The sequence below is a fragment of the Peromyscus maniculatus genome, chromosome 8, assembly GCF_049852395.1.
Source record: "Peromyscus maniculatus bairdii isolate BWxNUB_F1_BW_parent chromosome 8, HU_Pman_BW_mat_3.1, whole genome shotgun sequence".
Lineage (NCBI taxonomy): Eukaryota > Metazoa > Chordata > Mammalia > Rodentia > Cricetidae > Peromyscus > Peromyscus maniculatus.
This window is the reverse complement of record NC_134859.1, coordinates 46,523,586-46,539,040: the sequence shown is the minus strand read 5'-3', so window position 1 is coordinate 46,539,040 and position 15,455 is coordinate 46,523,586. Positions and strand designations below refer to the sequence as shown.

Genomic DNA, 15,455 nt, shown 5'->3' with positions numbered 1-15,455 from the left:
TGTCTGTAACCAATATCCAGCAAAATTAACATTCCTCTCCAGTAGACTTTATCTAGTACTTAACTCATAGCCATTGTCCTTGTGGGAAGAAAACAAAAAAGATAGTCTCAAGAGTATCTAGAACACACAAGAACACTACAGTATTAGTTGTTATTAAAATATTATAAACTTTCACCCACCTATATGACAAAATCTATTAAATATCTAATATGTGGAAAAACCATAATGCTAAAGAGTATAAAGTATACAGTAAAGCACAAGAATGACAGCCGGAGAGTTCTGCCAGGAGGAAGAATATGTGTTTGCTGTTTTTATTTTGACAGCTAGTATGGCTTCTGCAGAACTCTTCTGTTTTATTCTACTGAAAACAGAGGCAGCCATATTGCATCATATTGCATCCTTATTGACCTAAATCTGGTGGGGATTTTGTTGTTGTTTGGGTTTTTTTTTTTAATGCTATTCTGCTTAGGAATGAGTTATGCTAGTATATTTATACTTCTGCTATTTAAAAAAAAAATGGCAGGCCGGAGAGATGGCTCAGCAGTTAAGAGCACTGTCTGTTCTTCCAAAAGTCTTGAGTTCAATTTTCAGCAACCACATGGTGGCTCACAACCATCTATAATGAGATCTGATGCCCTCTTCTGGCATGTAGACATGCATGCAGACAGAACATTGTATACATAGTAAAATAAATCTCTTTTTAAAAAGGCTATAGAAAACCCAGAGATGAAGCTAGAAATTTGAGTTTTGCCTTGAGAACTAATATACAGCTGCAAAAACAGGGCTGTATCTAGAGAAGCTGTAGAGAGTAGGTGCTGCCGCCAAGCATACAAAGGGCAAAGAGGTGGAGGCATCACTGCTCTCACAGACGAGTTCTGAGGTCAAGTTCAAGGAAGAGAATGGTGCAGTGTGTGACCTTACCTCACTAGAGATCGTAACACACCTAAGAAAATAAACCCATCACCAGAAAAGGAGGTTAGAGAAGGAAACTGAGGTAAGGGGTAGCCAAGATCTGTCCCCAGGGAGAAGTAGCACTCTCCAGTGGAACTACATGTAAGCAAAGGAGCAGAGCCCCAAAGAGGATCTGGCTCCCACTGACAAAACCAACCTTCCTTAATCCACCACTTTTCACGGGGCTTTAAGATCAGAGACCTGCTGGGGTAACCAGGCCCAAATGTCAAAAGGCATGTGATGAGGGATGCACAGACATGCTGGCTGTAGTTTAATCTTCATGTTCTGTTTTCCTTGGGGAATGGGTTCCTTCAGTATCATTACTGGAATGCATGGTTGTTAGGGCTTAGTTGATATTCTGCCCTGGGGACATACTGAGTCATCAGTCTGTGCTACAGTTTAGATATGGTTTGTCTTCACCCAGACTTATGTTGAAATTGTATTTCCAGTGTGGTGGTATTAGGAGGAGTTATGAATAATCTTAACTGTCAACTTAACTAGAATTGAAATCACCATGGAAACACATCTGGTATGTCTATAAAGACATTTCCAGAAAGGTTTAACTGAAGAGAGAAGACCCATCCTAAATACAGATGGCACTATCTCCTGGGCTGGGTCTAGGGCTGAACACAGGGAAAGCAAAATGAGCAACAGCATTCATTCATCTTTCTCTGCTTCCGGATCACGGGGTGAGTAGCCATCGCAGGCTCCTGTTGCCATGCTTTCCCTCTTGTGATAGACGGTACCCTCAAACTGTGAACCAAAATAAATCAATCTTTTCACACAGCCACGAGAAAAGTCATGAATAGCGCAGGTAACGCCGTTTGGAGTGATTAGGAGGGGGTACTACCCTCGTGAGTATACAGGTGCAGTCTCATGGGGTCTCTCTTGCTCAGGGGACGGTTATAAAGGAAAGGGGCAGCTCTGCTCACTCTCTCATCACATGAGGTAGTGTCTCCTTCCCATTCTACTGTGAGTAGAAGCCACACGGAGCCCTCACCACACACAGTTGCCTCACTTCAGACTTCCAGCATCTTGAACTAGCACCTTAAATAACCTTTCTTTTCTGAATTACGGAGCATTACACTAAATATGAATGTTAAGTAATTTGACATCTTAAATAGCTTATGTTTCTAAACAAATGATTATATTCATTATAGAAGATTTAATAAAGTACAGAAAAGCATAGAAAAGAAAACAAGCATAGTCATTTATCCTACCACTTGGAGGGAAATCTGCCAACATTTTGCTGTATATCTTTTAGACATTTTTTTCTCAGTTGATATATACCAGGGTATGTATACAAACCTATATGGACAGAATTATAATATTTCACTTTCTGTGTAAAAGAGCAGAGTACGTGTGGCACAGTCCACAAATACAGTGAACTAGTTAGGTTAATGTAAAAGTTCCACTTGTAACCTACCTCCCCCAACCCAAGACAGAATTTCTCTGTGTAGACCTGGATGTCCTGGAAAACTCGCTCTGTAGACCAGGCTGGCCTCGAACTCAGAGATCCACCTGCCTCTGCCTCCTGAGTGCTGGGTTTAAAAGCCTGAGCTACTATCGCCCAGCTTTGTAAAAGAGTTTTTATAATTTGTTTTCCTTCCTGATTTCTTGAGTAAAATTCTTTAACTTTACCCTACCCTGTTTGGATTTAGATGTATAAATTTGGCCTTTCTTATTGCTTATTCAAAGTAAAGGCAAGAAAATCTAAAGTTTCTTTTATAAATATAATCTATTTGGAGGACAGAGAAAATGCATGTTTTCTGTGGAGCACAACACACAAATGCACACTTCAAATAAAGCTGTTTTTAAATAATTAAACTGTTATCCACACAGCCCATATATTTACTGATTTTCTGCCAACTAGAATTATTATGTACTGATTGTAGGAGTCTAGCCAGTGTTTAGTTAAGAGTCGAAGGGAAAAAATACATGAGCTGTAATGCTACTAACACAGGGTTCCTTTTGTAGGTCTTAAGACTCCAGGTCTGTGATATTGCACTGCCATGTACACAGAGTACTGATCTATAAGTCTTTTACATCAACACTGGAAAAGCAAATCCCAGACCTCTTAAACTTTGTTTTCTGTTGCTTAAACAGATACTTGGCACTCAGTAATTCAGAAAGAGAGAAGCTGCTCAGCATTCAGCAGCAGCTGAGGAAAGACTTCAAGAAGATAAATGGGGAGCTGGAGGTAGCTCAGCATTTTAGAGTACCTGAGAGGACACAGGTACTATTCCCAGCATCCACATGGCAACTCACAACCATCTGTAACTCCAGTTCCAGGGGATCTGATGCCTTCTTCAGACATCTATGGGCATTAGGCACAAGGGTGATGCACATACGTACATACAGGCAAAACACGCATACAAATTAAAATAAGTCTAAAAAAAATTTTTAAAGAAGGTCCATCTGGGAGATTAAATATTTTATAGAACAGGTAATGAATGATCTTTAAACAACAAAAGAGAACATTCTTACTTTACAAGGTGACTTAATGCAAAGCTTCATTTGTCAACATACAATTCAAACGAGCATCTGGCTCATGACCACTAATGCTTCCACTCCTTCAATAAAATACCTGTGGATTTACAACACGGACACCACAACCTACACAACCTCCCACCAAGACCATAAGACATCTGAGTACAGAACTGGGTTGCAACTGACTGACCCTAAGACAGACAGGCAACAGGTAGAAATCTCCCCAGGAGCTCACAGCTTTAACTGCTTTTTGGAACACCAGCAGCCATGAAATAAGGTGGGAATGCTTTCTCCCTCTCTCCCCAGCAGCACCCCAAGTCATGGACCCAACGCTGGAAAGACAGGGACAAGAAGCCAGCACTGTGAGGCAGATGACTGTCACACAATCACCACCAAAAGGCTTGGATCATCACATAACAACATTCCAGCCAAATCAAAGAGTTATTTTAAAATGAAAGCCAGGACCACTTATTTCCTCTTGGGCTCTCCGTTAAAATAATTTCAGGAAATGATTAACAGATCTGAATGACATAATTTAGTACCAAGTTTTGGCAAGGGCTCAAGGAAGCAAGTACTCTCATGAACTGGTGGGAACAAATTGGCATATTATTTCTGGCGGGCAATCTGGCTAAATGTGATGAAAGTCTTTAAAATGTTTATACTCTTTGACTCACTAAGTCAACGTCTAGGAATTTTTCCTGAAGAAATAATCAGAGATATAAAAAATTTACTTTTAATATTCCAAGACCAGAAAGAACATAAACAACCAACAATACACACATGGCAATAACAGTGGACTAGTGAATATATAAAACAGTTACATGATAAATACTAGCTGGCATTTAAAACAACATTTAAAAGAGCCAGTGCTGAGAATATGCTCAGAAAGCATTAAATGCATCAAAAAGTCAATCAATGTATACAGGATGGTTCTAAATTTTATTTTATCCTATTTTTGTGTGGTGCTAGGAATCAAATCTAAAGCCTCAAGGATGAGGCCATGAAAGGGTCTACCACCGTGATGCATCCCACCCCTGATATTCTTCCTAACTACATCACACCATCTGATATGATTCACTATACTTCCATTAAACTTTGAACTACCTGTACAGGAATCTGAGTGTTTTCCCTTGGAATCCCCAGTGCCAATCTGTCTAAATTCTAATAGATCTTCAAACCACAATGCTGGATTCACAAACACATTTGGACAACTGATTCTCTTTGCTCCATGATTTTAAGGTCTTGAAGAGAAATGTCAACAAACACTAGTGGAGAGCCCTCTCCTTACCTTCGCTAGCAGGCTGGAAACGTGTTTAATTTCACCATTTGCCTTTAGCAATTCTTGTCTGAGCTCCGTGCAAGACAGTTGCAATTGGTCTTTCTCAGCTCGGGCCGCCTTCAGCATTTCCTGAGCCTCGAAGCTCTCTGCTGTCTGCCCCACGGTACCGCTGGCCTCTACGGCCTTTTGCTTATCAGCCTCCAAATGAGCCTTCAAGGACCCATTCTCCATTTTCAAGCCTTCCAAGGTAACTCTACACTCCTCCAAAGTTTTGGCCATCACACTATTATTACACCGTTCGTGTTCTAGGAACCCATTCAGCTTCTCATTTTCCTCCTTCAGGTGCTTGATCATGTCTATAGCTCCTTGGTTTTCTTCCTCAACCTTCCGTAGGCTACAGGTCAGCTGCTGCTGAATGTTGAGCAGCTTCTCTCTTTCAAAGCGGCTCTTCTCAAGAATATCCGTGCACTTCTGCTCCAGCTCAAGGATTTTTCCTCCTTGGGCACTAGGCTCCTCGTTCTTCACTCGCTCTTGTAAGAGGTTGATCAGTTTCTCGTTTTCCTGACTCAGTTGCTCTGCCCTCTCTCGGTGCTGGTGGAAGGAGGTCTCTAAAATGGTCTTCTCATCCACCAGCTTCTCGTTCTCGGCTGTCAGCTCCTGCACCATCTGCTGCTGGTCTGATAATTCCTGCAGGGTGGCCTGCAGCTCTTCCGCGGTGCTGTGCTGATTCTCCTCCATCTTCTGGATCTTCTCAGTTAGCGATGCCAACGACAGCTCACTCGCATTGTTTGGGGAGCTCGCAGCAGGGGAGCCCTTGGAGCCCTTAAAAGAGTTGCTGGTGGCCGACAGGGGCCGAGATGGGGTGTCTGCAGTGATGTGCTCAAAATCCGAGGCATCTGGTGACAGAGAGGCTTTAGTGACATCACTGCTTGAAGACCCCGATGTCCGTAATGCGCTGCCATGTGCGCTTCTTCTATACTCATCGGCCTCACTGGACAACTCATTGCCAACTGGGCTTCCGAAGCTGGACTCCTGGGTTATAGAGGTTGGGCAGCTGCTGTCACCAGTGTGACTTGCTGCCCCTTCTGAATTTGGTGACTGTTCAAGGTAAGTCAGCTTCTCCTTCAAGGCCCTGTTTTCTTCCTCTAGGTCAGCAAGCTCTTTCTGAAAGGTCTTGTTCTTCTCCTCCAGGGTTCTTATCAAAGGTTCTGTGTCGCCTACTGGGGCTGACGTTCCCTCTGCACTTGGGTCTGATGCACTGGTGTCCTCAGTGCTTAGGGCCCACCTTTCTTTACATTTTTTTAGTTCGCTTCGAAGCCTGTTGATTTCACTGTCTTTGGTTTTGGCTTCTGCCAGAAGTTCCCGAACCTGAGACTCGAGTACAGACTTCTCTGTGCCCTCGTGCTCTTGCTTAGGTTTCGCGGAGGTGCTCCTCAGGTGCTTGGTGGGAGTGGGAGTGCAGGAGGAAGTTGGACTAGAGCCCAACTTCTTTGAGCTGGAGGGACCACGTGGCACAGACCTCTCTCTTGAGATAGTTACTGAGAGTTCCCGTGGGGCTGGAATGCCTGTCCGTTTGGTTGTTGGAACTGCCCCTAGAGACAAAAGACAAAAAAAGAAAAATTGAAAAAGAAAAAGAAAAGCAAGCATTTTCATAATGCAACTCAAATGTCTTCAAAATATGGCTGTCACCATTCATCCAATTCTTCCTCCTCATAGGTAGTTGCTCTGTCTTGAGTAGGGTTTTTTATGGGCTTGTGTATCAAGGAAAGCAGATACACAATCTGCTGAGCAATCCAGAACAATCCCAGCTGGTGGTTCAAGGCAGAGACATATAGCTCAATTAAGATCTATGGACACAACCAGGAACCCATAACTACCACACTAGGCAGGGACTCAGAGCAGAGAACTGCTTAACCCTCAACAGAGATGCTTCTTCCTGCAGTAGTAGATGGTAGTTAACACAGAGACCCTCAAATGAACAATGTGCAGAGAGTGAGCAACTTTGGAACAGTCGGCCCTAAACAGGATGTCTTTACCAAACCCCTCCCCTCAAGGCTAAGGTATCTATTCGAAAGAGGAGGTGGAAAGATTTTAAGAGCTGGAGGTGGTGGATGACTCCAAGAAAATGTTTCCAGATCTAACAGGACTATTGATAGACATCTGAACTCACACAGAATGACAGCAGACATAAGTTCCACACAAATTCAAACCAGACAAAATCCCAGCACTGAAAAGGAGAAGTGGGCACAAAGTCCCACCCCTAACTAAGAAACTATCTGCAATTGATATCTGCTGGGAAAGGGCAAATTAGTTTTCTCCAACACAATGTCCTTGGGCATATCAATCACACTCCAGAACAGGCTCCATGACCATGAACTCCATGTTTTTTTCATATACTTTTTTTTTGTCTTAATGACTTGTTTGTTTGCTTATCTGTTATGATTTCCATTTTCATTGTTGTTTTTTGTTTGTTTGTTTTGGTTTTTGTTTTGTTTTTGGAGAGGGATCTGGGAGGAGCCGGGAAGGGGAAAGAATATGATCAAAATGCACTGTATGAAAAATATATAAAAATTTTCAGAAGATCTATAAATACTAGAAAAAAAGATATTTTTAAATATCTTGGCCTATTGCTGATCTTTCAGTTACAGCAGCTGATTTACAGGTTTCTGTAAGTCACTCTGAACTAGGCCCTCTATAACTTGCAGCTTAATATAGCTACACAGATAATGTTGCTGGGATTAAAATACAAGCCTATTTACATTTCCCAATGACATACTTTAACTGAGTGCAGCTCTGAGGCAGGAAGAAGGGCTGGAGATAGCTGAGCAGTAACAAACTTGCTTAGCAAGACCAAGGTCCTATATTTCATCCTCAATGAGGAAGTGAAGGCGGGGGAAGGAAGGACTCTAACAAGGAATTAGAAAACAGAATTGGCACTCAGGGGGCAGAGGCAGGTGGATTTCTGAGTTTGAGGCCAGCCTAGTCTACAAAGCAAGTTCCAGGACAGCCAGGGCAACACAGAGAAACCCTGAATTGAAAAATCAAAAAGAAAAAAAGAATAGGAAACAGAATTGGTGTGCTCATTTATATTCATAGAGAGACAAGAACAAATGGGATAAGGATGTAGAATAGCTACAAATTTGAAAGAGATTCATAAAACAGGGAAATGAGACAGAATTTAGAATATTATTATGAGAAAGTTAAGTTCAAGGAGTTTTTTTTTTTCTATATTCTAGAGAATGCCAATGATATCTAGGGGTAAAAACATTAAAGTTCACACAGGGGTCACAGGGAAACAGACTCTGGACTTAAACTCACTTAACAATTGCAAAGACCTCTGGAGTCTGGGCTGACTGCTATAGCCTGGTCTCTAATCAGGAAAGATCCCAGATACGACCCATCTTTCCCTCTCTGTAGTCTAGAAGGGGGTGTAGAATGCACCCTTGGCTGGTCACAGCCTGGTGTTAAGAGACTCAGAGTCCATCCTGGCCTAGGCAGCTAATCAAAACACAGCAATGATGATGGGAAGCAATTGCTAAGTCCTGGAGAGGCTCAGCCACGTTACAATATAGAAACCCTGGTTCTTTAACTTTGAAATTATGTTGGTGCCATAGAGATGGATGAAGACATGTTGCTCTTGCAGAGGATCCAGGTTCAGTTCTCAGTACCCACATGGTGGCTCACAACTATCTGTAACTCTAGTTCCAGGGGATCTAACATCTTCTTCTAACTTCTGCAGGCAAAGCACTAGGCCCTCATGTGATGTACATTCATGAACATAAAATAAATCTAAAAAAATTAAATTATGCTCTTCAGACACTGAGTACTGTGACAGACTTCTAAAACTTGTACTCATCCAGTTAATTTGCTTACATCACACTAAATTACTCAATAAAGAAAAGGTTTAATTATTCTTATAAAATGAAGATTGTAACCACTCAGCAATAAAATGTTTTTGTAACACCAATCCTCTAGAATGAGGTCATCTTGGAGAGGGCCATACTAAAGACTGGAAGATCACTAATGTTTCATAGTAACTGCGTCCATCCAACAGGCAGACCTGCAGATCGAGGATTATCACAACAGTATCTGCCATTCCTCAAACATCACATAAGTGAGGCTCCTCTTCCTTCCTCCCCCCATTCTCTTTCCACCTTTAGTCATTTGTTGCTTTTCCTTCCTTTTGCTGCCAAAGTTTGGTCTGTTCTCCTTATAATTATTACCTGCGCCTTGTACAAACCACTCCGAATTAACAGCAAACCAAAGTTTATTTATGAAATATACCCAGTATGTTGTGAAACATATAATGCAAATATTTGTTGCATCTGTTTTTTTTTTTCTTTTCTTTGTTAAAACTGCACTGCTCTTTTCTCTAAGGCTTTCTGAACCTCTGTATTCTCTCCATTCTGTCTAAGGGCCTTCAAACCACATTTAAAATCTCCTTCCTCTTTTCTTTCTGCAGCCAGACAACTAGCCGGAGAATCCTATCAACAGCTTTGGAAGTGTTGCTATATTGTTCCTTTCCTTTGTTTTGGTCTGAACCTAGAATATTTTATGTAAATGTCTTAGACCTCTTTTTCTCAGGTCTTCTCGACTCCAACCTCCCATACCTTTGGGACAAACTATCAGTTAAGCATCTCATCTGTATTTCTGTCCCAGAATCTGTGTTTCATTTTTGTTTTGTTTTCAGCTAGGATCTCACTATGCACCCCCTAGCTGGCCTTGAGCTCTCTATGTAGACCAGGCTAGCTCCAAACTCATAGAGATCCCCCTGCTTCTGCCTCCCCAGTGTTGGGATTAAAGGTGTGCGCCACCATGCCCAGCCAGAATCTATTTCTTATCCAAGTCTGTGCCAACAGCAGACTTCTTGTCCTGACCATTATACTCAACCTCACTCACTTCTCCTTGACTCTTAACACACCCAGGAAACTCTAGTCAGTATCCTCAACATTATGCATGGGCTGCTTTTGGGTACCCACCCTCCTGACAGTAGCCCCTCACCCAGGCTTGGTAAATGAGCCCAATAAACTCATCAGTTTCCTAGGGTGAACGCTGATGTCTTTAGGACTTTATCAGAGGGGACACATATTGCTTAGCTCCTCCTCCCCACCTGGGAGAAATTTCTCACAACAAATAGTAAATTCACTTGTTAATGCTATTATGTCTTATGATATTCATAAACAGTAAACAAAATAAAATGGTAGAAGGATGTAATAATGTAAACTGTTTTACTAAAGAGGAACTTAAATATATGAAAATTAAGATGGCTGGATGTTTTCAGAATGGAAAACTAGGAAGTTTACACAAATTATGAAGGTCTGAGTAAGTTATTTAAGGTACATAAAGGATGAAACTTAGAATGATGTATATGGTTATTAAAAATTTCAAAGATCAACAATTAGAAGGACTGGTTAAAATATGCATGTCTAATCAAAGTTTATTTAGAAATGTTTGGTTATTGAAATATTATACAGTAGTTAATGTGGTGATATTGTGTTCCCCAAAATGCTGTGCACCCTAATAAACTTATCTGGGGTCAGAGAACAGAACAGCCACTAGATATAGAGGCCAGAAAAGGGTGGCACACACATCTTTAATCCTAACATCCCGAAGACAGAGATCTGTCTGGATCTCCTTGAGTTCAGTGTCACACTGAAAAAATAGCCAGGCATGGTGACACACGCCTTTAATCCCAGGAAGTGAAGGCAGGAAGCAGAAAAGTATATAAGGTGTGAGGACTAGGAACTAAAGTCTGTTAAGCTTTTAGGCTTTTAGCAGCAGTTCAGCTGAGATTCATTCTGGATGAGGACTCAGAGGTTTTCAATCTGAGGAAACAGGATCAGCTGAGGAATTTAAAAGGTGAGGTGGCTGTGGCTTGTTCTGCTTCTCTGATCCCAGATAAGTTTATTAGGGTGCACAATATTTTGGGGAACACAATATCACCACAAGTTAAAAGTACCAGACTGGTGTAACTGATCTTCTGGCTGTTCAATAACCAGACCTGAGGCTATACTAATGTGGTCAGAGGAACTAAAAAGGAGAATAGTTTCTTCTTGCCTTCCAAGGTCACTGAGGTCTCAGGGGACTGTGAGCCAGCTCTTAAATGTAGAGTTACATGGTCTCTTGTTCAGGGAAGCCTTTGTATTCTAACCAGCATCAAGTCTACAAAGAGGAGGATCAACACAGAGAAAACATTTCCTCATGTTTCCCTTCCAAGGGAAGGCATAGTTGGCTAAGCCAGGCCTTTGACTTATCCTCACAAATAAGGAACAACTGGTAAAAGAAAAATTAGAGGGGCCAGAGGTTTCTCTCAAGCCCATACGACCCCTGAGGGCTAGATCCTCAACTAGCCTTGACAGTCCAAAAATAAAATTAATTTTGACCACGTGCATGGTCTTAAACATTCAGCAGAAAAGAATAACCTAGGTTTATTGGTACTAGTCTCCAAATACCAGACATAGGTCTACATGAGACATTATTTACACAACTCTATCTAATCATTTGCTTCTTGATTAAAAAAAGAAAAATGTTGCCCAGATACAAGATTCAGAGCACTGCTCACTGCAACACCTGTCTATAGCCAAGGAAGACTGGTCCTCTCTTGTTTAGAGCTCATAGCCTGGTCGCAGTTCTAGCTGAGTCTGCCTCTGCTTCCCATCTGGCACTGTCATGTAAGTAGCTGAGGCCAGGGCCCCAACCACCATGCCTCCCTGCTGTGAACCTGGGGGCTATGGTAAACCCTTCCCCTCAGTTCTTCTCTTAGACATCTGGTCAACCAGCCACGTGCAGAAAACTGGTACCACTGCTATGATAATCTGACCACTCTGCTTGAAAGCTTTTGGAACTGGTTTGTGGGAGAAATGTGGAAGAGTTTGGAACAGCAGGCTAATGAGAAGCTCTAGAATCCAGTCAGTGATTAGTCAGTGATTTTAGTGGACATTTATATGACCAATATCAAAAGCAATGCAGACAGTAAACTATTTCAGAGGTTTCAGAGTGGAACATGGATTCTATCAGGACCTGGGCTAGAAACCATTCGTGTTCCATTCTGGCAAAGAATCTGGCTGCATTCTGCCTGAGTCTTGAAAATTTGAGTAAAACTGAATTCAAAAACTTATGGACTAATTTGTTTTGTGGGGCACATTTCAAGAGATCATAGCATTCAGATGGTAGCACAGCTACTGCTCACTGCATTTACCCAGATTTATAGTGAGTGGAAAGTGGAGAGGAAAGGAGTTCAAGTTTAGGACAGGGAGGAAACTGACAAGGGGGATGCAGTTGTTTAAGACCAAGATCAGTGACAGCAAGAAGAAGCTTCTGGCTTTGTGCTGGGACAAAAGGGGAGGAGCCCTACCTCATCAACTGAGAGCTCTAAGGCATAATGTAAACTTCTTTTGAGAGTGCCTGCAGAGCCTTCAGGGTACCTTGGTGGAAAATGGCTGCCTAGGGAAGTGTTTGGGCAGGTCTAGCTAGGAAGGCAGAAGCTTCCGAGGACCCAGCAAGCCAGGTTACATCTCAAGCTCTAAGCAGCTTGTCATTAACAAGTGGTGCTGGTTTTGCGGACATGCAAAATGCAAGAAGGCGGGGAGGATCATGATGGCTTGTACTGAGATTCCAGAAAGTTGCCCAGGCAAGTGATGTGCAGCAGGGTCAAATTCCCTCCATGGAGCTCCTGAACTGTCTGTGAGTGAAGCTGTGAAAGTGAAGCCTGAGTCACAAAAGTTGTGGAAATTCTGGGATGTTGTGAAGGTCAGGAATGTGGGAAATTCACCAAGGAAAGCTGTAGGTACCAAGGCTTGGAGTCAGGCTTGGAGACAGGCCACATGTCCCCTATACCCCCACAATAGACTTGAAGAGGTAGGGCTATCCAAGCCCACTGGAGCCCCAAAGATGCCATCACAAACCCCAGATACAAGACACAAAGCTACAGGTTTGTGGGTCTTTTGATCCTGTCTTTCCTTGCTGTGCCCTGCCCCCCAATTCCTTCCTTTTAGAACAGAAATGTTTACTCAGTGCCTTTGTACACTGGGTGTAACTTTTTTTTTTTAATTTTACAGAGGCTCAAAGTTATGAGTTTACCATTTTGGACCTTTGAACAGTATCAAAAATATAAGATTATGGGGACTTCAGAGAATGAACTGAAAGCATTATTGTATTATAAGCTAGCTGTGAGCTTATGGGGGCCAGAGGTGGAATGCTAGGTCTTAAATGTAAAATGCCTCCCACAGTATCATGTGTTTGAACACTAGGTCCTCTGATGGTAGTTCTGCTCTGAGAGGCTGTGGCACCTTTAACAGGTGTGGCTCAGCTAAAAGAAACAGGTCACTGGGGACAATTTATGGGCTATATGGCTAGCCCTGGTTTGGCCTGGCCCTTCTTTCTCTCTCTCCCCTTCTCTCTTCCCATCACTAGTGCCAAGTTCAAATGCCAAGGCTAAAACTAATAAACCTTCCCAAAAGCTGTTTTCAAGTATTTGTGAAAAGAAATGACAATGAAACAGTCACAAGAAAAATAACTACCACAGATACGCAGACACAGGTATGGAAGCCATGTCTAGACCAGTTCAAGGGGTCGGAATGCCACAGATGGAGTTTCTTTTACAGAATATCTAATTGTATGAAAAGCATGAAAAAAAATTAAGATAAAACAAAAATGGTGAAAAACTAAAAAAAACTTTACTCAACACAAGAGCTATATAAAATAGGCAACAAAACTATAACCCATGACTTCACCCTGCAAGAAAGAAGAGACAGAGTCACAATAACATCATTACTGCATAAACTGCCTAAACACAAAGCACAGGAGACTATTCCCAAGGTCATTTGAATATTATGCTTAAAGGTGAAAAAATGAAAGAATAGATAAGGAAATTAAGAAGCAGGTGACAAGGTAGAGTTGGCAGGCAGAGAAAATAGTAGCATTAATAGCTACTCTGGCCTTACAGATACAGAACCAAAGATACTACATACAGTTGACACAACTAGAAATAAAGATGTAATGCATTATTAAAAGTGACAACCAGCTGGGGGGGGGGGTGGCACACACCTTTAATTCCAGCGCTTGGGAGGCAGAGGCAGGCAGATCTCTGTGAGTTCAAGGCAGCCTGATCTACACAGTGAGTTCCAAGACAGCCAAGGCTACACAGAGAAACCCTGTCTCAGGGGCTGGGGGAAAGAGTGACAACCAAAAAAGAAAAAAAAAGACTGAAAACAGTGAGATTATGACATTCTGAGAAGGTACACAGTTATGAGTCAAATCCTCATCTATCATAACAAGAAAAAAATCATAAATTTGAAACTTCAACAATAGCAATATCAAGAGAAAACAAGCCACAGCCAGAGAGATAATATTTGCAAATGACATCTGATAAAGGATGTTATTCACAGTATAAAAAGAACTTTTAAAGCTCGATGAGAAAAAGCCTGCTTAACAGTGCACGAAAGATCTGAGTAGATACCTCACCAAACAAGATACACAGGTGGAGAACTAGCATCCAAAAAGCTCCACAGAACATTATCAGTGGATTGCAGATCACAGCAGTGAAAGCTGGGCGTGGGTGTTCACACCTGGAATCTCAGCTCCTGGGGCACTGACACAGGATGCCTGCCTGCCAAGTGTTTGAAGATAGCCTGAACCACATGTGAGACCCTGCCTTATAAAGAAAACAAAAACCCCAAGCAACAGTGTGATACCATTATGCACGAATCACAGTGGCTAAACTCTCAATCAGTGAAAACACCAAATGCTGGCGAGAGCATATATCTTAGTTTCTTTTCTGTTGTGACAAAATACACCGATGAAAAGCAACCTAAGGGAGAAGAGGCTTATTTTAGCTCACAACTCCAGGTTACAGTTCATCCTTGTGGGGAAGCCAAGGCAGGAACTTGAAACAGCTAGTCATATCCACAGTCAAGAACAGAATGAATGCATGCATGCCTATCCAGGTTCAACCCCCTCTCTACACTTACACACCAAGACCCAACCCCTGAGAATGTAGAATAATCCTTTACACTGTGTGAATATGTCACTGTGATTGGTTTAATAAAGAAGCTAGGGGTTAGGGATTTAGCTCAGTGGTAGAGTGCTTGCCTAGCAAGTGCAAGGCCCTGGGTTTGGTCCCCAGCTCCGGAAAAAAAGAGAAAAAAAAAAGAAGCTGAGTGGCCAATAGCTGGACAGGATAAGGTTTGGTGGGAGAACCAGACTAAGGATACTGAGAAGAAGAAGGGCAGAGTCAAAGGAGTACCCAGCCAGACATGGAGAGGAAACAGAAGGTGCAAGATAAAAGAGAAGTAACACCATGTGGCAGAATGTAGATTAATGTAAATGGGTTCATTTAAATTTTAAGAGTTAGCTAGTGAAGCCTGGCGGTGCACGCCTTTAACCCCAGCACTCGGGAGGCAGAGCCAGGTGGATCTCTGTGAGTTGGAGGCCAGCCTGGTCTACAGAGTGAGACCCAAGACAGGCACCAAAATTACACAGAGAAACCCTGTCTTGAAAAGCCAAAAAAAAAAAAAAAAGAGTTAGCTAGTGACAAGCCTGAGCTATTGGCAGAGCATATATAATTTATATTAAGTCTCTGTCAGTTATTTGGGAACTGGCAGGTGGGAAAGAAAAGTTTGCCTACATGAGAATGCAGCAGCCCACTTTTAGGCTGGAACATAAAACAATCCCCCACCCCCAAACATGCCCAGCTGAGCTAAATAATCTCTCATTAAGACTCTCAGGTGATTCTAGA

At 42.2% G+C, this 15,455-nt stretch overlaps 1 protein-coding gene across 8 annotated transcripts in view; it reads right to left on the bottom strand.

Moving 5' to 3' along the window:
* Positions 1-15,455, bottom strand: part of Specc1 (sperm antigen with calponin homology and coiled-coil domains 1) — a 278,263-nt gene that overhangs the window by 120,116 nt on the left and 142,692 nt on the right. For all 8 annotated transcript variants that reach the window (XM_006973560.4, XM_076542533.1, XM_015992424.3 and 5 more), the window contains one exon: positions 4,730-6,312. In XM_006973560.4, coding sequence (XP_006973622.1) covers positions 4,730-6,312 — 1,583 coding nt within the window. The remainder of the gene's footprint in view (positions 1-4,729; positions 6,313-15,455) is intronic.